We start from the raw sequence: 21,984 nt of genomic DNA, 5'->3' as shown, positions 1-21,984 counted from the left end.
CGCGTGTGTGACGTAGCGCGCGGCGGCGCGTGGGTGGCGTCAGGCGCGCGCCGCCCGGCCCGTGCAGCGCGGGCTCGGCGGTGTGGGCCTGGCCGGGGCCGTGCGGGCGGCCCGCGGCACCGGGGCGCTATGGGAGCCTGCGCCGCGCCCCCGGCCGCTCACTCGAGAGCTTTGCTCTGCCACTGCAGTGTCCTGAGAAACTTTGGTGGAGCAGGGTGATTGTGGCTGGGTGTCAGAGCCGGAGGGGTTGAAGGAGTGGCCTGCTTGGAGCGAGTGGCCCTGGGAGCTTCCACGCATCCCCGGGCGGCTAACAGGAAGCTAATCAGTGGAAGCCTCGACTTTGCAGTGAAGCCCGGCGTGCACTGTGATTTAGCTGGAGTGTGGAGTGCATCTGGCTGACAAGGCAATCCCTTGTGACTGCTAAAATGCTAAACCTAAGGAGAAAGAAGGTAGCCTGTGAGGAGTTGAATTTAAGGCGAATGCAGCAGGGCAGAACAGTTTTCCTGTGGGAGTGGAAATAGCCTTTTGATGGATCTGGTAGAAGGATGAAAGGAATGTGAACGAGAGCTTAGCTTTACTCCCGTGGTGAACTGTATGACACCACAGAGCAGAGTGAACGTCCTGGGCACGTCCTGGGCACGTCCTGAGCTCAGCGGACTTCATCCCTGCTGTGCCAGAGAGAAGAGCAAGAGGAGGCCGTTGGTACTGCCAGTGTGTGAGCTCTCTTGAGTGTCTATGGCTGGCTGGTGGATAGGTCTGTATATGTCTATATCTCACATACATTAGTTCTGTGTGCCTTTGCCTTTATTTTATGTTGGCTTGACAGAATTCCTTGCCAGAATGAAGAGGGTTTTGAACTGTCAACCTTTGACAGGTTGGTCAGAGTTCATGAACTGGCAACAGTACTAGGTTAAGTTTTGGGGGTTTTGGTGGGGTTTTTACCCTTCTTAAATCAATTGAAAAATACACTGAGAACCAGTGGTATTTCTTACTATGATTTGCCTCACTCATCAGTATTGTGCACTGTTGCTCTCAAATGAAGTGCTTTGGAATACGTTCTAGCACTAAAGCAGTTTTAGAGGCTTCCCAAAATACTCACCATGGTTGTTCTTCTTCCACCACAAACAATACAAAATGTAGCAGTTTCCTTGATCTGAAGCCTGACTCTTAGATTAGCTTTACATATTTTCATTTTAGCCTCAACCAGAATCAAGAGCCCTATTAAAAATACTTACCAGAGAAGCCAGTGAGGTGGAAAAAGGGAGCTGTGTGCTGAAAACTCTCAAGATCCCTTTCATGCATGCAAGTTTTTTTGGTGCTTGCCCAGTTTATCTCTTTTTCTGCCCCAAAGGCACACTTCCAAAGCTACCGAGCTTTGTTGTACTGCAGTCTTCTTGTATGACAAACCTGCTTCTTGGCTCACAGACTGTAATTTCTCCTGAGTGTTGCAGCATAGATTCTTTATCTAACCAGCAGGGCTGAGCTGTGAGACTGATCAAACTAGAGTGATACAGCTATTAAAATCCTCACTAGCCTAAAATAGCCACTCAGTTATAATAGCTGTTATGTAGTATTATTTGCAGGTACTTGGGAGCAAAGGTGAAAGAGATGGTTTTACACTCCTGCTACACATTTAATCAACCAAAATGCTGCTCTGCTTCACTAATACCTTCTTAAATCAGTTCAGTGGTAGTAGTTATGCAATGTAGAATGATGGTAAAATTAGAGGAGCTTTGAATTGTTCTGTTACAAGAGTATCACTAGCAGAAATGAAAGATCAGAGTTCTGATGGAGTAGTCAAAAATAATAGATCTTGGAAAATCCCACCTGTCTAGAAATTACTGACAGTAACGTTCCATTCAGTGGGGGATTTGATTTGTGAGTATACCAAGATTCTCCAAGCATAATTTTATACAGGTAGGTATGAGTGTTGTTCTTGAACTGATCATGCAGAGGTCATTAGATGCAGTACACTTCTGAAAGGAGAAGTCATTGGGGGAGATTGTTCTGCAGTAAAAAGCAGCTATAGCTATGCAACCTAATTCTGTCCTTCCCTGGTCACCAGGGCATGCATCTGCTGTGGTTTCAAATGATCTTTGCAGACAAAAGTGGCAAGGCTGAACCAGTGAATTCCTCATCTATAGTCAAAACAGTGCTGGGGAATTCCCATAGTGAGGTCCCAATGGCACGGCAGTTCATGTGGAAGGTCTGGAGGTCACTGTAGTAGTACATGGCCCCTTTGTGGATGGATACTGTTTCTTGTAAGGGGACACATTCCTTTTGAAACTGGTCAGTTGGAAAAGAAGAACCTTCTGATTAATTAACTAGAGAAGGCTTAAGAGAAAGTGAGTGGAATTTCCTAGGACCTGAGCAGGAGCAGGGTGTTACCATTCAATATATATGTTACCATTTAGCCTTTACTAATTTGGATTACTTGAAAGCCAACTGTGTCCTGGGCTGTATCAAGAGTAGTTTGGCCAGCAGGTCGAGGGAGGGGATTCTCCCCCTCTTCTCCACTCTGGTGAGACCCCACCTGGAGTACTGTGTCCAGTTCTGGAGCCCCTATTACAAGGAAAATACGGACATGCTGAATGGAGTGTGTCCAGAGAAGGGCCACGAGGAGGATCAGAGGGCTGGAGCACCTCTCCTATGGTGAGACTGAGAGAGCTGGGGCTGTTCAGTCTGGAGAGGAGAAAGCTCTGAGGTGACCTTATTGTGGCCTTCCAGTATCTGAAGGGGGCTAAAAGAAAGCTGCTAAGGGACTTTTCAGGATGTCAGGCAGTGATAGGACTAGGGGAAATGGAGCAAAACTAGAAGTGGGCAGATTCAGATTGGATGTTAGGAAAAAGTTCTTCACCATGATGGTGGTGAAACACTGGAACCTGTTGCCCAGGAAGGTGGTGGAGGCCTCATCCCTGGAGGCTCTTCAGGCCAGGCTGGATGGGGCTCTGAGCAACCTGGTGTCACTGCTCATGGCAAGGGGGTTGGAACTGGATGATCTTTGAGGTCCCTTCCAGCCCTGACAATTCTGTGATTCAGTATTACAGATGTCTCCTGTTTTCTTTGTAAGTAAATGCATTTTACAGAATAGAATGAAAGGGAAAATTCAAAATAAGTGAAAGGCTTTATTTCTGCTATTGAGAGTGCTATTAGTACTTGCAAGGTATTTGGAAGATTTCTGAAGCTTAAACTGTAGGTCTCATTATATGCTTTAAATACTCGACACCTTAATGGCTCCTTGAGCTGCTCTGCGTATGAAAGAATAAAGGTTGCATTGTTCTCCCTTAGTGTAATGGGGGTTTAGAGACATATATTGTAGTGTTCAATACAATGGACTTGGCAAGGTCTCCTCCCCTTGGCTGAGATTAATCCATACAGAGGAATTGATGGGTATTTTATTCTGCCTCAGATGAAGACCCACATTAGAGACTCAAATAGAGTTAAAGACAGCCACAGAATGGTTGGGATTGGAAGGGGCATTAAAGATCATCAGACACCTACTAGACCAAGTTGCAGACACCTACTGAACCAAGTTGCTTGAGGCTCCATCCAGCCTGGCTCTGACCACTTAAGGCATGGAGCCTCCACAGCTTCTCTGGGCAGCCTGTTCCAGTGCTTCACTGCCCTCATGGTGAAGAATTTCTTCCTCATATCACATCTAAATGGAGCTTCTTCCAGTTTTAAGCCGTTGCTCCTCATCCTGTCACTCCACACCTTTGTTTAAAGTCTCTCTTTAGCTCTCCTGGAGACCCTTTCACATACTTCAAACATAGTGTGGCTGACTACCTTGTCATCAGAGTGACAGGGTGGAGTCACCATCCCTGGAGGTGTTCAAGAAAAGCCTGGATGAGGCACTTAGTGCCATGGTCTAGTTGACTGGATAGGGCTAAGAGATAGGTTGGACTGGCTGATCTTGGAGGTCTCTTCCAACCTGGTTGATTCTATGATTCTATGACATGTTTACATCACTGAGTGTCAAAACAATGTTTTACCACAGGACATGAGAGCTCTCTCCACAAGAATGGCTACTTGCTGTGTTGTACAGTGCAACCATTGTCCAGCTCGATACCAGAGGCAAACACTTCTCACATTTTCATTTTATTGAAGAATTTATATGGAATTATTGACAAGCATCAAGGCATTTAAATCAATTAAACAAGTCCATGGTGCTTACCGGCTTTAATGAATTTAAATGATCTTTCTGGATTAGATTTTATGTGAATGAAGATTGCCTGATAAAAATCTGCAGAGTAAGTCTGTAAGTTACTGGCCAGATACTGAGCTCTCTGATATACTGAGCACTGAGTAGCATCTGGCACTGTTTGCTGTGGAATTATCCTCAAGATACACAGGTTCAGCTTCTTTAGAAGTCATAACTTACTGATGTATATTTATTTTGCATAGTGTGCTAGGCACTAGGAACTTAACAGTTTTGAAACCATTCCCAATGTGGAAATAACATCTTGGAGATAGGATTCTTTGACACTACTATCAGCTGAACACTGGATATCTTTAAAGCAGGAGAATGGACTTGCAACAACTTTAATATTGTGAAAATACTAAAAAGATTACTTAGGTGTGTATCTGTACCAGTGGCTCTCTACAGCTACCCAAGAGGGGGCTGGAGTGAGGCTGGTGTTGGCCTCTTCTCCCAAGTAACTAATGACAGGACAAGAATTAATGGCCTCAAACTGCACCAGGCAGTGTATCAGGTTGGTTAATTTAGATATCAGGAAGAATTTATTTAGTGGAAGAATGGTCAGGCATTGATACAGGCTGCCCAGGCAGGTGGTGGAGTCACCATCCTTGGAGGTGTTAAAAAAATGAGTTCATGTGGCACTTTGGGATGTGGTCTAGTGGTCATGGAGGTGTTTGGTAGAAAGTTGATCTTAGAGATGTTTTCTAACCTTAATGATTCTATGGTTCTAAGTGACAGAGAAGGTGAGTTATAGTTAATGCTAGCAAACCAGAACATTTGAGGTTCTGTTGAATGACTGAAGCTAAATCTGCTGCTGTTATCAATCAAACCTTCCAAATGAGAAGGGAATCATTTACAGTTGTTTAAAATGTGTGGTAGACTTCATTAGCTTTCCACCACTCTCTATTAAACAGCTATTGTGACAGGCATTGCCTTTGAACAGATGCATGATAACAAAGTAGCTTGCCCTGATCAGACACATTACAATGAATGTCAAATTAATTTGCAACGTTAATTCACTCCTGGAATTACAATTCTGTTCATTCAGAGCCCTGGGTATGTTGATGACAGTCCCTGTGATTTAATTTTGCACAAGTCATGATTAGAAATTCCAAGGAGAACAAGACATGATGATTAGCTCAAAATCACTTGCAGGGTTAACTGTGGGGAGATACTGAAATAAAACTTCTCTCAGAGAGCATGCAGACATAGGCAGCTGCAGACTTATGCAGAGGTGCCTCTTTACATCTGTGGGGTTTATTTTCCCCTTTGTATGTTTTCCCCTGTGAGAATGAGGGCTCAGAATGGTGGTAGGGGTTGGAAGAGACCTCTGGAGAAACATCAGTCCAGTTCCCCTGCTAAAACAGGTTCACTTAGATCAGGTAGCAAAGGAACATGCCCAGGCTGGTTTGGAAAACCTCCGGAGAAGGAGACTCCACAACTTCTCTGGGCAGATTTTTCCAGGGCTCCCACACTCACAATAAAGATTTTTTTCCTTCATGTTCAAGTGAAACCTCCTGGGATCCAGTTTGTACCCCTTGTCCTGTCACTGATTACCACTAAAAAGAGCCCAGCACCATTCTTATGACCTCTACCCTTTAGATATTTGTATGCATTGAGAAAATCTCCTCTCAGTCTTCTCCAGGCTAAACAGCGCCAAGTCTCTCAACCTTTCCTCCTCACAGAAATACTCCAGTCACCATATCATCCTTGGGCACTCCACTGGGCTCTCTCCAGTAGTTCCATTCTTGAACTGGGGAGCCCAGAAATGGACACAATATTGCAGCTGTGACCTTACCAGGACACAGCAGAAGTGGAGAACCTCTTTTGACCTGCTGGCCATGCTCTTAGTGCACCCCAGGATATCTTTGGCTCCCACAGAGCTGCTTCCCAGCAGGTCAGCCCCCTGGTACACTTTAATTTTAGTTTTGAGGCTATAAAAAACATGGGTCAACAAAAGGGAAAAAGAAGTGCTGGGGTCCAAGCTAGATTGTTGCTTCCTAGTAAGTTGAGTAAGAGATTAGTTTATCCATCACCTCTTGCATGTTAGGCTGAGGTATGGAGGCTTGCTACTTTGTTCCATGCTTCTGCTTTTCACCCTGCAGGCAGGGTGCCAGGGGTTATTCCTCCCCAGGGGAGGACCCTACATTTGCCATTGTTGTACTCCATGCCCAGCTGTCCAGCTTGTCCAGGTCTTGCTGAGTGGTAGCACACCAGAATGATGTCAGACACTCTATTCACCACAGTTTTGTGTTATCATCAAACTGGCAGAGAGTGCACTTTGTTCCTTCACCCAGGTTGTTGATGATGATGTTGAACAAGATTGGCTCCAGTCCTATCCCCTAGGAAACACCACTAGCCACAGGTTTCCCAGCAGAGCATCCTGCACCACTGATCACAACCCTCTATGCTCTGTCCTTCAGCCAATTCTCATCCTACTTCACTGTCCACTCATCTGCTGCAGGGGTTTGGTTTGCAGACTCCTCTGCTAAGATGGTGCCAGATTCCACACATGCTCTGTATGTGTGTGGCAATTTGTATGTGTGTGGCCATTTGTATGTGTGTCTATCTGAAGTCACTTGCTCAAGTGCTCTTCAGGCTCGCCACTGGAGGTGAGTCATAAATAGAAGCTGTTTCTAGCACCCTCCATGCCGTGGAGGGATTGGAGAACTGGAGATGCAGTTCCATTCTGAGAATGCTACAATTCTGCCTTATTCTTTGTATATTGTAAAGTAATCATGATACCAACAACATAGAGACTGACAAGGTGGGAAATACAAGAAATTCTTTAAGTGGCTGAACTGATGAATTCTATTTTGTGGTTGGATGTCTTAGTCTTTAATAAGGTAGAATCATAGAATTGTTTTAATTGGAAAAGACCCCTAAGATCATCGAGTCCAACCGGGGGTAGTTTAGCCTGGAGAAGAGGAGGCTCGGGGTAACCTCATTGCTGTTTACAACTACCTGAAGGGAGGTTGTAGCCAGGTGGGGGTTGGTCTCTTCTGCCAGGCAACCAGCAATAGTCTCAAGTGGTGCCACAGGAGGTCTAGGCTGGATGTTAGGAGGAGTGACTGGCATTGGAATGGGCTGCCCAGGGAGGTGATGGAGTCGCCATCTCTGGAGGTGTTGAAGAAAAGCCTGTATGAGGCACTTAGTTCCGTGGTCTAGATGACTGGATGGGGCTGGGTGCTAGGTTGGACTGGATGATCTTGGAGGTCTCTTCCAACCTGCTTGATTCTATGATTCTGTGGCCATTAAACTATGTCCCAAAGTGCCATGTCCACACGTTTCTTGAATACCTCCAGGGATCGTGACTCCACCACCTCCCTGGGCAGCCTGTTCCAATGCCTGACCACTCTTTCCATAAAGAAATTTTTCCTAATCTCCAACCTAAACCTTCCCTGGCACAATTTCAGACCATTTCCTCTCCTATCACCTGATACTAGGGAGAAGAGTATGATCTCCACTTCACTACCTGGAGCTGAGGCTTTCGTAATGACTCCATTCACTGTGTATTATCCACATTCTAATTGGGATAAAGTTCACTTTGAACCCTTTTTCTTAATGAATGTGCTAAATTATACCTTAAGGAGCTTTTGTAACTTTAATAGCATGGATAGGATAATTCAGACTCAATAGCTCATCTCTTGCCATCTAGTGGAAACAGATTGATGTGGGTAGACATTACGAAGAAAAACTGCAACTTGTCTGCCATCTGCAAACTGTAACATGAGAGCAAATCACAAAAATAGCTTTATTTTGTGTAGAAAACCAGTAATTTAGTAGTTTAGACAACTAAAGGAATACCTAAATGATAGCTTATTAGAGATTAGCCACAAATTGTTGCTGTGCTGATTTCCAATGTGGGTAGGGTGATAATTTGTACAAAATATGATGATGAAGACTGAAAAAATAACAAACCATATTATGCTTATTTGCAATCATCATTTAAAAATACTCCTTTTGGTACTCTTCATGTTTGATTTGCCTTTCAGCATGAAAGATGTGTTTTATAGTTACAGGACTTTGACTTCATTGAACTCTTTGGAAGAAACACTAGAAATGTTCTAACACAACAAAACTTAGTCTGGAAAGTTATTTCCATGATTCACCCTGAAAGGGAAAAAAAGTAATTCCTGGTACACCTTATATTTAATTTTAGTTTTGAGGCTATAAAAAACATGGGTCCACAAAAGGGAAAAAAAGTGCTGGGGTCCAAGCTAGATTGTTGCTTCCCAGTAAGTTGAATAAGAGATTAGTATATCCATCACCTCTGGCGTGTTAGGTATGGAGGCTTGCTACATTGTTCCATGCTTCTGCTTTCCACCCTGCAGGCAACAATATTTACTCACCCTTGCAAAGTCATTTGAGCTCTTGTGTATATGACAGTGTGAGTAGTAATTAGAGGTAATGCTGAACAGAAGGGAGGAAAAATAGGCTTAGAAGTATTGTATTTAGTTGTTTTGAAAAAGAATGGATGTTGATTTTATTTGCATGGCCAAAAGGGTTTATTTCTGCACACATTTGTCTGCCAGAGATCCCCTGTGTGACACTGCCAAGGAATGAAATCTAAAGACGCTATGGATTATTGTTCTGGTAGATGTGCAATGTTCAATGTAAAGTGGTTTCATGCAGAGAACTGAAATGAGACACAGATGATTGATTTACACATTTATTTACTATCCTCCTTATTCTATCAGACTGAAATGGAAAACAATGCATTCATTTTACAGACGTTTGACATAAATTAAACAGGTATTTTGATGTTGAACAATTGTACAGACTACAACATGCATATTAGTATGTAGGTTGGTGCAGAAATAGTTGAGCAGCAAAATCTAGTATGACAAAAAATAAGAATCACATTTCTTTTTTGTTTAAATGAAGTTAAAATGCAGCTGATATGGAGACACTTGATACGAATACCACTAAATGTGAGAAGTTATTAGTCTAATGGAACCTGATGGTTAGCTGAAAATATAAAGCTACTGTCAACCAGTCTTTATCTACAAAAAGAAATCAAATCAAAATGTTTCTAACAAACACAATAATAATGGAAAAAAACCCCCAAACCCAAACAAAAAAAAAACAAACAAAAAAAGTATGTTTGATGCAATTACCATTGCAAAATGCCCTATGATTCCCTTGCCCCACCCCAAACACAAACAATGCAGGAAGCAAAAGCAGCATATTCTCCCACCAGATGTCTGGGGCATTTTGTAAAGGCAGATGAATGAGATCAGACAAGACTTATCACATATGCTTTTGTCTCCGAGCCACAGCTCTCTCAAGAAAGGTCCGTGGTTAACAGAGCGTTGTAGGAGGAGGTGTTGCGAACTCTGTCAATGGAACCACAGTGAAGACATTGCTATTGTGCCAGGAGAACTCGAAAAAATCCTATTGTGCTTGTTTTGTTTGCAGCATTCAGAGCATTCACAGAGGAATACAAAGTAAAGTTCATGAAACTCAATAAAGCTCATAGACATGCTACAGTATCTATGAAACTAACACAGTCATCATTTATAAACATGAATTGATACACATTTTTAGTTGATATTTACAGTGATCTTAGTATGTGTTGAACTGTTAGGCTCTTTGTACACTAACCCCTCTGTGTTTCAGCTTATCAGCATGGCTCCTTTGACTTGTGAAAGAGTTACATAGGTAAAACTCTGCATAACTCCTTGAAAATTTAGAGGTATAAATCCAGAACTCTGGATTTATCCCAGCAGCAGTACCCATGATTGTCCCCAAGAGTGCTTTTCTTTCTCTTTTTTTTTCATTTTGTAATATGTACTAGAAAGTGTTCCTTGTGCCTAAAGCTATAATATATTGCTCCATCCTTCAGTTTTAGACAGGCAGAATTCCCAATGGCTTTCTGCTTGAGGACTTCAACAACAGGCATAAATGGTTCATATTCTGAACCTCCATGGAGAGATACTATCCAAGCAGAACTGAGAGCAAAACTGTCAGTATTAAGACATGTGTCCTTCACATTAAAAAAGGAAGGTAAAGAATAGGCTTTTTGTTTCTTGCATTACCTTTTACAAAGTATGGCCTAGACAGCAGAGAAACTAAGCACACAATCAAAACCCATGTAAATTAACTTTCAGCTGATGATCCACATGGTGGGACACAAGTAGATGGGTACAAAAGACTCAGCCTGGGGTTCTTGCCCTAGCCAGTTGCACAGCCACTTGTTCTTCCTCAACCCACTGTGCACTAAGTCACCATTAGGTGAAACAGGGCTTCTTGCTGACAGTTTAATCATTTCACTAAGGTAATGGTTTTGGAGTGAGAGTCAGTGTAGGGCTGTCTGCACTGTCTTAATCAAATGTTAACACCATCTTTAGAGTAAGTATGCAGTATTTAAGGATGTGTAGCAGGCTGCAAACACAACTCTCCAGGGGTTACCAAGAATTTATTTACTTGGGTTAAGCTGGAGAACATGCTGGGGATGATTTCATCTTTGGCTATATATTGCTCTTTTTGCAATATATATGCAACATCAGTGATGGAAATAGTAAAAATGGCTTGAGTAAAGGGTTTAGCCAAGAGTACATGGACTGGAGGTAGTAACTATGGTGGAAGACAATCTATGCCTATGTTAACAAGCAGTACAACACTGTAGAAGCGAACCTGTTGAGGGAAACAGTCTGTGCTGACACTTCACACTATGTGTATCAGGGGTTCTATTTTGGACCAGCTCTAGTCTGGCACCAAGGCCTGAGTGCATTGTACTGATTGCAGCACAGGGAGGTGCCCTCATGGAACAAATTTTTTGGTTCAGCTTCTTCTAAAAGTAATGCAGTTTGTGTGGCCCACAGGGGCAGCTGAGAGATTCATGTTGAGATATCTCTCCTGACTTCCACTAAGATGCAATGTAAACATAGCCACAAACTTCCAAATTCAGGAATGCACATTACTCCTGCTGATGTTAAGTATATGTTCAAATACTTGGGGAAAAAATAATCTAATGAAATTAATTACCCAGACTGCTTTTAGATGCAATGGATACATTAACTACAGGGCTACAATCAATATCTAAGGCAATACTATGTCACAGTTCTGTTTGGGTCACAGGTATAATTATGATAATCTTAGCTTTTTGAATTAAATGTTAGCTAATAGCATGTCCTCTAGCTCCTTTTAATTAAAAAGAGCAATAAATATTTGTGTGCTGCTTGCTTTTTCTACAGTTGAATCCATCTGGATCTGTGCTGGGTGTCATGAAAGACAAATAGCAATCAATGACAGTACAGGACTGCAAGGTATCACTGCTCTTTGGAATGAAATCTCCAGTGCACTGAAAGGTAACACTTCCTAAGCATCCTAACACACAATTTCCAAAAAATAGTGTTTAAACCTGCATCAGGACAAATACAAAGACAAGCATAGTAATCCTCCTGCAGATGTCACAGGTGTGTGATTGCTGAGCAAGAAACTATCCCATCATGCAAACAATTTTGTCTCTGCCTGTCAGTTGCCTAACCTTTCTTTATTAAGGAAACCTAGCAGAGTAGCAGTGAAGGACTTGGCTTCCAGAACACCTGATCTGCTTTAGAACTCAGCCTGAGTTTAAACTGGGTACCACTAAGTCATAAAAACATATTGGAGAGGAGACAAATATTCACACTTAGACTGGTGGTTCTCTTTGTAGCATTTTGCAGTCACCAGCTTTTACAAAAGCAACAGTACCAAACATACTGAAACATCCTGCAGGTTGAGACACTGGAGGAGGCAGAGCATTTTAAAACTAGAGAAGGTGAATTATGAGATGTTATAGCTATAATGATATCAGAGAGAAATGGCTCTTGGTTCTAATGCAGGAGAGTCCATCTGGCTATTTGCACAGCACTACCAAGATGCTTTCCTGATAAACAAGACCCATTCAGCGTCTTGTTTAGTGGGTTACCTTCTCACTGCCCCCAAGAGGAAGAGGAGGTTGGTGTTTGGAGAGCAATGGGAAGAGATCCAAAGAGAATAAAGTTAAGAGCACTGAAGTATCTTCTTTTTCAGGAAAGTCTTTTGAAAAACCATTACAGGTCAAATGTTCATGTGGCAGGTTAAGTGGGTATTGACATCACTGCAAACCTGAGCAGAGACCTGTTGGCTCTAGAATTAAGACAGACTAAGAAATCTTTTGGTACTGACACTTCTGCCTCATGAAGAGTGAACAAGGCCTATTTTATGTATGTTCTGTTCTATCTCTTGTTCATACAGCACATTAAAACATGCCTTGTTTACTTACAGTTTTCTGCTTTTCTCTTCCCCCCTTTTTCCTGTATTTGCATTTCTTGCTTGGTCTGTGCTGGCTACTTTGAAAAAAAAACCAAACACATAGTTCTTACATTCTTGTACTTTAAAAATATCATTTCCATGATCAACATGTTACACTCTATTTCCTATCCAAATGATTAAAAAAACCCCAAACCCAAGCCAGGTTGGCCTGGGACATTTTAAACAGGATGACTGTATTTGCAGTAGGGCTTGAAAAAGACAATTGGCTTTGTATGCAGGTTAGAGATTAGGTGGAAAGACTTGATTAAATAAATGAAGGTCAAAGTTATGTCAGGCAGATCTGAGGAAACAAACTCAGTCTCCAGGCTGGGGCAGAAACCTGCTTTTAAAAGAGCTGGTTGTTATTCAAGGAATAAAACCGCCTTGCCTAGTGTTACCTGTTCGGAAAAGACTCAAGAAGCCAACTCTCATTTTGATTTATATATGTCTATAAAAATATATTTTTCTGTACATTAATTGCCTGATACTGTGCTAAAAAGCTCTTCAAGTCAGTTGCTCTACTGTTAGATCAGACATTGCCTCTCTGACATTGCTAACATTTGGACTTTTGAGACCAATTGTGAAGTGAGTGCACAGGTTGCTGTATTAGCAGAGGCTCCTGTGTTCTATACAGTGAAGCATTAAAAGGCCTTTAGTGTTTTTATTTGTTTAAAAAGTGTTTTTTCCTATAAATTCTGTAGTGCAATAGCTTCCCATACCCACACTGTGTTACATTCTTTGCATTGTCTGCATCCCCTGTAAAAGGCTCTCCTCTATCATCTTCCTCTGCAGCTTGTGCGATAGGTTATGTTCCCCCCACACACACACCCTGGGCTAGGTTTTGTGTGACTGTCTAGTGACGTGTGTGCATTTGGTTTTGTCATGGAAAAGAACTAAAACTTCGATTCAGGATTCTGCAGTTAGTACAAAAGATACAAAAATAGATAGGTTGCAAAGCTATTTCCCTGCAAAATCTTCATTTTTCCAGTGACACAAAGTCTCAGCCCCTTTTCAGGTGCACAGGGGAGTCACTTCCTCTTAAATTTTTGTCATTTCATCTTAAACAAGTGTTGGGAGGTTGATTCCAGAACACAAAAAAAAAAACAACCCTCCCATTGCTGTGGGTAGTAACTCTGAAATGGCTTCAAAACTTTAGAAAAAGAGAAGAATAAACTCAGGTGATTTTTCATCATTTGCTGCATAGCGATTCGTGATGAAGCGACCCTGGAGGGCACTTCTTAACACCTGCTCTACTGGAATGAAAGCTAGGGCCAGTCTTGCAACTGCTCAAGTCAAGGTTTTCATCAGGAATGATACCTGAGCTGGGTGTTCAGGAATGGATACCATATATACAGTCAAGACTGGAAAACCCAAATGTCTAAACCTGTGCTTCTAGAAATTATTATCTTCAGTGTAGTCAAAAGTATTCAATGAAATGATACCAAAAGCATGTCTAAAGGTTGATCCTTTAAAAAAAACCCAAACAACATCTGGTAGTAAAGAGAATTACATTTCTTTTGCTTGTGTAATTTCAAAAGAAATGTTCTTCTCTGAAAACATTTGAAATGTGGCAGTCAATAAAGGCCTGGTCTTCTCTGATTGATACAGTTAAAGCTCCTGCTGCCTTTCACCAAGAGAGAAGGACTCTCTGCCATCCTCATTTGCATTTTGGTCAGTCCCTTTTTCCATTGCATTACCATTGCTTTCAGGGGAGATTTCATCTACAGAAGGATCAAGGCTTTGATTTTACCACTACTGAATTTTTTTAGTGACTTTCATAGGGCAGAAGCAGGTTTGCAGAAAGTTTAGCTCAGGAGAGCTTAAGGAAATAGATCTCCTTCTGTAATACATTCCCTGTGGCTGAACTCTTCCCTTTCCACTGAGTGGCACAGATCTGAAGGGGCTTTTCCATAACATCAAGAGTCACCTGGGAGAAACAGCACACAGAAGGAAACACCACACAGACCTCAGTCTGGCCAGAACATCATTGTCTTGAATGGGATCCAGAGCATGGGATCAGGTCCCAGCTGAACTTAATTTGCTCTTCATTAGTTCACTAGGATGCAAAGACAGATTGAACAGGCCCACGTGATTGCATAAAAACTGCACACAGAAAATACAGACCAACAATTTAGGTGTATAAAATGGACTGGCATTTAGTTTTAGTCACTGAAAATGCCTAGAAACTAAAATAGATATATATATTTTTGGGGAAAAAAATGTGTATATATAGAGAAGAGAGGATTAATGGCTATAAAATACTCATGAGCTAGGTTTTGAAACAGTGAGACACAACATGATTGAAAACCTGTTAAGCAGAATGCCATAGAAATAGATAAAACTGAACACAAGTTACATAAGGACCAGGAAAGAATTAATTTTCATTTTAAGAATTAATGACCAGGTTTTGTTTGGAAAAAACAAACATTATAGACCCAGAGTTTTCCAAAGACTGAAGAGACTCCACAATAGTCTCTTGCTATGGAAGTCAGAAAACTTATAGAAAGATGGAAAACTTTTTGGGGGGTTGTTGCTTTGCTTTGTTTTTTTAAGCCAAAGGACTGTGCTGTGCTCATTGTTTGAGCTGCCCACCAGTAGCCCTATTTTGGACTCTTCAAACTTGTTTTTTTTTCCCTGGGCCAGGTTTGAGTGGAGTCTGTGGCATCAACCCAGCTATTTCAAGTAGAGGGCAATGTAGCAAAAAAAAGGGTTTGCTTTTCTACCTTAAATGTATTAGGAGTGTGGTTTGTACTCATTTATGTGACAGAAAATGACACATAAGTAAAAAATAACCTAAGTCCACTCTGGGAGTCAAAGCCTCCTGTTAGAAACCACTTGTTGGTTGGTCTAAAGTGCTTTTGAGGCTTCTCTCTTGTTGTTCTAGCATCTGAAGTGCTTGCTGTTGCAGCACCGACCTGGAAGAAGCATTCACTGTCTTCCTTGCTCAGGGAAGGGAGAAGCTCAGTCTCCAGCAACATAGCACAGAGTAACAGGGTAGGTATGCTAGAATTTCTGAGCACCTCCTCAGACTTCTGACTGCTGGACCCCAAAGGGTTTGAGACAAAAGCAGTGCAAGGGTGTGGTCAATTTCAGCAGAACTCAGAGCTGACAGCAAAGGAAAAAACCCAACTGGTTTTGTAAAAAGGTAAAAAAGATCTCATAAGACATTCGTGTAGCTGCTTGCTTTTGCTTCTGACTAACCTTTATAGAGGCAGTTTGTTATCACTGAGGGAATTAAAGAAATCTGTGGCTTTATTATATTCTACATAGGAAGTGGTGCTGCCTTTTTTTTCCAGACAGTGCTGTGATAGGTTCTTTGCAATGAGAGCTCTGGTTCAGCAGCTTTCTTTCACAGAGCTGGAGAACATCATAGAATCACAGAATCATAGAATGAGTTGAGTTGGAAGCAGCCTTAAGGATCATGTAGTTCCATCCCTTTGCCATGGGCAGGGACATCTTTCGCTAGACCAGTTTGCTCAAGTCCCCATCCAACCTGGCCTTGGACACATCAAGGGAGGGGGCATCCACGACCTCCATGGGCAACCTATTCCAGTGTCTCACCACCCCCACTCTAAAGAATTTCTTCCTAATCTCCAGTCTAAATCTCCCCTCTTCCAACTCCAAGCCATTGTCCCTCACCCTGTCACTACAAGCCCTTGTAAAAAATCACTCCCCAGCTCTCCTGTGGCCCCCTTCAGGTATTGAAGAGAAAGCAAAGATGCTTTGGCAGTTGTCAGTGGAACACTTGACATCTCCCCCTTGTGCAGGTATAGGGGAAAGCCTAGATTCCATTTTGAAACAGCCATGGGAGGATGGGCTGAGGTGAAGTCGGTGCCTTTTGTGAATCCAAATGATTGAATTGAACCCCACAGAAAGGTTTCAGGGTATGGAAGACCTGGGGCAAGTCACATGTGCTCAAAGGCTGATTTTAAGAGTTCTAAGATTTGTGACAGTTAAAAGGAGCTTGTCTTGTGTCCTTCTGCCCTGATGACTTCACCAGCACTGCCATTACTGAAGTATGGGAACTGCTTGTAAAGAAAGCTCTTCACTTCTTGTAAAGAAAGAGAGCTCAGAGGTGATCCCTCTGGAGGTGGTTAAGGCCAGGCTGGGTGAGGCTGTGGCCAGCCTAATCTAGGGTAGGGTGTCCCTGCCCATGGCATGGGGGCTAGAACTAGATGATCCCTGTGGTCCCTTCCAACCCTGACTGATTCTACGATTCTATATATATATGCTCAGATAATTAGCTTCCTGCTTCATTTCCAAATCCTGGTTCACTTCCAGGCTCTTTTCTAGGTAATGAGACCAATATGCTTGATAATGTACTTCAGGAGAGTGATACAGATGAAACATGGAAATCTAGAAGCAGGAAGACAGTTGTTGAGACCAGATTTTCCCATAACCAGCTTTGCACAGGACCCTTTTGCTGTAGATGACCCTACTTTAAATTGGACCTGCATCTCTCAGTGAGGGTGTCCCTGCCCATGGCAGAGGGGCTGGAACTAGATGATGCTTGTGGTCCCTTCCAACCCTGACTGATTCTATGATGTAGAAGTAAACACTGTAAAATGAAAGGGGGGGGGGGGGAATGTGTGTAATAAATTTTAATGCCAAGGTAAGAGCTCAAGAACTTTGAGCTGATATCCAATGTCTGTGTAGCCATTTGGCACTGTTCATTGCTACAGAAGTAACTCCTTCATCTTTTTTTTTTTGTCTTTTAAAAATGGAGTTTTTCTTTCTTTGTTATGAAATATTGGCAGTTTTCTATTAAAAAAAAAATCAGATGCTTCAAATTCTGGTCATTAAATCTTTACCTTCCCTTACAGGATCATTAATTCAACTGACAAATGCAATTAACTAAAATTCTGCAATAGGAAAACCAAACCAAAAACCCCAAAACATCAGCACAATATCAAGTCATGATTGAGAGCAGAGATAAGCTTCAAACACCACAGCTGATAATTAACAGGTATACTCATGAGCTTTTTAACAGAAAGCAAGATTAGGTGAGATGCTTTAAGTAGAAGTTGCAACTTTGCAACATTAAGTCTGTACAAAACCTCCAGGCAGCACGCTGTGAAGGAAGTACCTGTGTCCCAGGAAATGCTCTTTCCTTTTTTTTCCCCAAGACATCCTTGTTAACAGTAGGCTTTCTCCCCCCCCCCCAGAGCCCCCCCAAAACTATATACAGATATATGCATTTTGCAAGCTCAAAGCACCTTGTTTTGCATCTTTATGAATGCATGCATTGACATTTCATCCTTTCGTGTGCAAATTCTACAAGTCGTTGTAACCAAGAGAACAAAAACAAACCCCAAAACGACCCCCCCCAAAAAAAAGCCCAAAAGACCCCCCCAAAAAAAACCCACCAAAAGACTCCCCCAAAAAAAACCAAAAAGTCAAAACAGTTAAAAAAAATCTCTTTCTACAACCAGAAGTGAAAGGATCAAAAATGTCAGATGTTGCTCCTAACAGAGCTCTTTTTATTTGATTCACTCTTCTTGAGGAATTTCCCCTCCCCCCTCCCTTTTATTCCCCAGTTTGTTACAAAAAGCAGTCTTTTTTTTTAGTGAAACAGTATTTAAACTAATTAATCTCTCCATGCCATGCAAAAATAGCATTTTATGCACTTCTTTTTCCTTTTTTCTCTTTTTGAGGCTTTCCATGTTTTTAGTTCAGAGGCATTGCTAATTGGTTAAGAAAAAAAAACCAAAAAGGGGGGGGTGGGGATTTTTATTGCTTTTGTAACTAGTCACATGCTAGTTTCACGTGTGGGACAGTAACCAGTTTCTCCTGGACCTGAATGAATATCTGGGGCAAATAAATGGTTTTCCATTTTGTGACCTTCTTGGTTACCCTCTGGCTTTACCTCACCCACAGCATGGTAAATGTCTTGGGTACAGTTGTGGCTCATGCTTTTGGGTGAAGAGCTGACCTGTGGCTCCTCTGCTAAACGGTTGCCATCGCTGTGTTTATCCCCACAGCAGTTTGTCTTGATGTCCTGCTGCTTTTCGTGTTTTATGCCGTGTAGGTCCATAAACTCTTCTTCTTCTCCAGTGTCTATTTCGGTGAAGCTCCTCCTCTCCTTTGAAGGGAAAGTGAAAATCTTTTGTTTGGGAAAGAGAGGGGAGGATTTTTTAGCAGGTCCCTGACAAAGTGCTGATGCGTCAGCACCGAGTAAAGGTCGTTCACCTTGGGGTGAATTTTCTTCTAGGAGGATGGTGCTGATGTGCTGCGGGGTAGCCTGGGTGAAGTCTGCTCCTGCCGTCACTGGCAGTGGCCTTGCAGTGCTGGGTGGAGTTTGTGGAGCACCACCTCTATTGTCTTTAAAATTAACTTTAAGAGATCTAGATTTTAATGGGTTGCTACCTTTCAGGGAACTTTTGGGGCTTTCCGTGGCAGTGTCGAAATGCAGGTGACCGTGCAAAACCATTTGGGATCCACTGCCATCACTGAACACAGCTCTCTCCATGGGGTTATAGTCGAAGGTGACATCGGTTGGAGAAAACATTCTGTCTTTTGTGAAGGGTATAAACTGAGAACTTCTTACTCTTTGGTTGTCTTCCAGGTTAACAGAATCACCTGGAAATCTCATTTGCAAGTGAGAACCAGGGAACAGAGAAAGGGGAGACCTCTCTGTTTCCGTGAAGTCGGTCACACAGCTGGCAAAGCTGTCGATGCTGGATGTGCTCCTCATGTCCGTTATGATGTCCATGGGTCCAGCTGGCAACGTATCTCTCTGACCTGTAACTTCTTCCATCTCTATTTCTTCTTCATACGCAGGTGGCTTTGCTGACTGGTCTTGATAACCAGCATTAAGGTTAGGCTGAGACTGAGTCTTAGTAATTTCATTATACAACATCTCCAGTTTTTGGGCACTGAGGTGCTGTGGGCTGGAGGACGCTGCAGCATTGTTCAATTGCTCGTGGGAGTCTTGTTGACTAACCTCTTGGTATTTGTTCTCATAAGACTTGTTTGAGCTTGTTTCAGACATTGTCCTTCTGGCCCATTTCCACCGGCTTGGGGACAGGTGGTTGTCATCAGTTGTCTCCTTTGAGTTGGCTGTTTCTCCTGGCTTCCCTGAATCCACTGCTACGTCGATCATTTCCATACTGCGAGCAAAGGCATCTTTCAGGTTCATGGAGACAATGCTGCCATTTCTTTTAGCTCGCTCCAGTGCTTCTCGCCTCTTAATTGCCTTCTCCTGTCTCTTCTGCTCCTTATAAAACTCTGAGAAGTTGTTCACAATAATTGGTATAGGCAGGGCTATGACCAGCACTCCAGCGATACAGCAAAGCCCTCCAACTATTTTACCTAGTAAGGTCTTAGGATAAATGTCACCGTATCCTACGGTAGTCATAGTGATTGTTGCCCACCAAAATGACGCAGGGATACTGGTAAATTTCGTAGCGTCCTCATCCTTCTCAGCAAAGAACACAAGGCTAGAAAATATCATTATTCCCATGGCTAAGAACAGTATCAGCAAGCCCAGCTCATTGTAACTGCGCCTGAGCGTGAACCCTAGCGACTGAAGGCCTGTGGAATGCCTGGCCAGCTTCAGAATCCTTAGGATCCTCATAATACGGAATATCTGCACCACACGCCTGACGTTTTGGAACTGCAGGACACTCTTGTTGGACTCGGTGAGGAAGATGGTGACGTAGTATGGCAAGATAGCCAGCAAGTCAATGACATTTAAGGGGCCTTTGAAGAACTTCCACTTATTGGGTGAGGACAGGAAACGCAAAAGGTACTCCATGGTAAACCAAGCAATGCAGACAGCTTCAACGTGTGCTAGCTGAGGGTTGTCGTTTGGCTGCCCAAATTCATCTATTTCTTGCAGCTCTGGCAGGGTGTTGAGAGACAAAGCGATAGTGGACAGTACGATGAACAGAATGGACACAATGGCCAAAATCTGGAAAACAAAACAAACAGTGTTTGGGTTAGAGTGGTCCAAGTGGCAGGGCTGGCGTAAGTCCTTTCAAATGTGCACGTGGCACATAAAGTCAGGATGGTGGAAGCTGCTTTGGCTGCTGCATTCCTTGTTTCCTGTTGGTTTTTGCACGTTGGAATCACCTTGGACGTGCTCACAGCCTGCTGGTTTTACTGCCTGCCATAAGCCCCTTCATTTCAGAGACCAACCCACGGATGCTCTTGGCGTGCTTTAATTACAGTGGGAGGTGACAGTTATTGCAAATCAACAAGTGAAGGAAAGAAACGGTTCAATGTCCTTCTAGTGAGGGGCCCAAAACTGAATCCAGTCCTCAAGGTGTGGCCTCACCAGTGTCCAGTGCAGGTGGACAATCCCTGCCCTGGTTCTGCTGGCCTTACTAGTGCTGGTCTAGGTCAGGATGCTGTTGGCCTGTTGGCCTTCTTGGCCACCTGGGTACAAGCTGGCTCATCTCCAGCTTGCTGTCGACAAAATGCAGTAGTGTGCTGTCGTGGTCTTCCCACATGCCCTGTAGAACTCTTTTTTCCTGTCACCCTAAATACATGAAAGTGTGGGCAGTATACCATTTGTACAGATAATAGCAGCAAAATGAAGGTCATGCTGACACACTGTGTCTCAGACAAAGTAGGGCTGGAGTCTCAGCAGAGGTGGGAGCTTGCTTTTTGCTGCTTGCCATTAAATTAATTACTTAAAGCTCATAGCAAATCATGGTGGGGCTAAACAAGCAGGAGTAATGAAAAATCAGCCCCCAATTGTTCAGCTCTGAGAAGTCTGAGTGAAGGCTGATGAATGGATATAATGGGGCAAATCAACACACTCAAAGTACAGATTTATTCTGGCACTACTCATTTTGATATTAATATTCAACTTAAACCAGCTGGATGGAACTGATCTTAAAAAAAAAAAACAAGTGCTGTGGAAATTAGAAATTGAATTTCTTGGTTCTCACTGTTTGTGTTTGCCATTTAGTTTTCATGGAGCTTATTTACAGCTCAGACCTCAGATGATTAACCAGAACTCTACACTTGAGACTAATGTAACCGTATTGTTTGCACTGTTCTGCCTTCTGTCATCTTTCTGCCAAGGACTGTGACTGTCTTTGTGATGGTTTGGGTGTTCCCTGCTCCCCTCCCCCCCCCCCACATCCCCATTTTGGAAATCACCCAGACTAGACTCAGCTGGCTCTGGAAATTGAATGAAGCTTATTAGTTACAGCTTAGCTCAATATACAAGCAGATATTTACAGTATATGCAGTTATAGACAGAAATATGCAAGGTAAAAGGTAATACAGAAACACAACAGCCCTCCCAGAAACCTGAGTCCCCAGGAGGGGCTCCCAACTGCCCTTCCACCTTCTCCCACCCCTCTCAACCTTACCCCAGTCCCAAGGAAGAAAGGAGGTTCAGCCAGGGGGTTAGGAAGCAAAGTGGATTAATCACAGAGGCAGCAGAGAGGCTAGAGGGAGAAATGCAGCTCAGAGCTCCCAAGAACAACTCCCTTACCTGTGTTTGGATTCTTGTTCTTATACCTCTCAGCAAGCCTATGAGTGAAGTTGAC

At 42.8% G+C, this 21,984-nt stretch overlaps 1 protein-coding gene and 1 long non-coding RNA gene across 4 annotated transcripts in view; one reads left to right on the top strand and one right to left on the bottom strand.

The window, feature by feature from the left end:
- Positions 1–54: 54 nt before the first annotated feature.
- Positions 55–15,469, top strand: LOC135181438 (uncharacterized). Its single transcript, XR_010304879.1, has 3 exons — positions 55–754; positions 11,398–11,511; positions 15,363–15,469. It is a non-coding gene; the product is annotated as an uncharacterized LOC135181438 (long non-coding RNA).
- A 2,404-nt stretch (positions 15,470–17,873) lies between these two features.
- Positions 17,874–21,984, bottom strand: part of KCNB2 (potassium voltage-gated channel subfamily B member 2) — a 182,120-nt gene continuing 178,009 nt past the window's right edge. For all 3 annotated transcript variants that reach the window (XM_064154631.1, XM_064154630.1, XM_064154632.1), the window contains exon 3: positions 17,874–20,390. In XM_064154631.1, the coding sequence (XP_064010701.1) occupies positions 18,228–20,390 (2,163 nt within the window). In that variant the 3' untranslated portion in view covers positions 17,874–18,227. The remainder of the gene's footprint in view (positions 20,391–21,984) is intronic.

This window comes from Pogoniulus pusillus, chromosome 14 (genome assembly GCF_015220805.1).
Source record: "Pogoniulus pusillus isolate bPogPus1 chromosome 14, bPogPus1.pri, whole genome shotgun sequence".
Lineage (NCBI taxonomy): Eukaryota > Metazoa > Chordata > Aves > Piciformes > Lybiidae > Pogoniulus > Pogoniulus pusillus.
The sequence above is the reverse complement of the archived record's forward strand: the minus strand, read 5'-3'. Positions and strand labels throughout refer to the sequence as shown.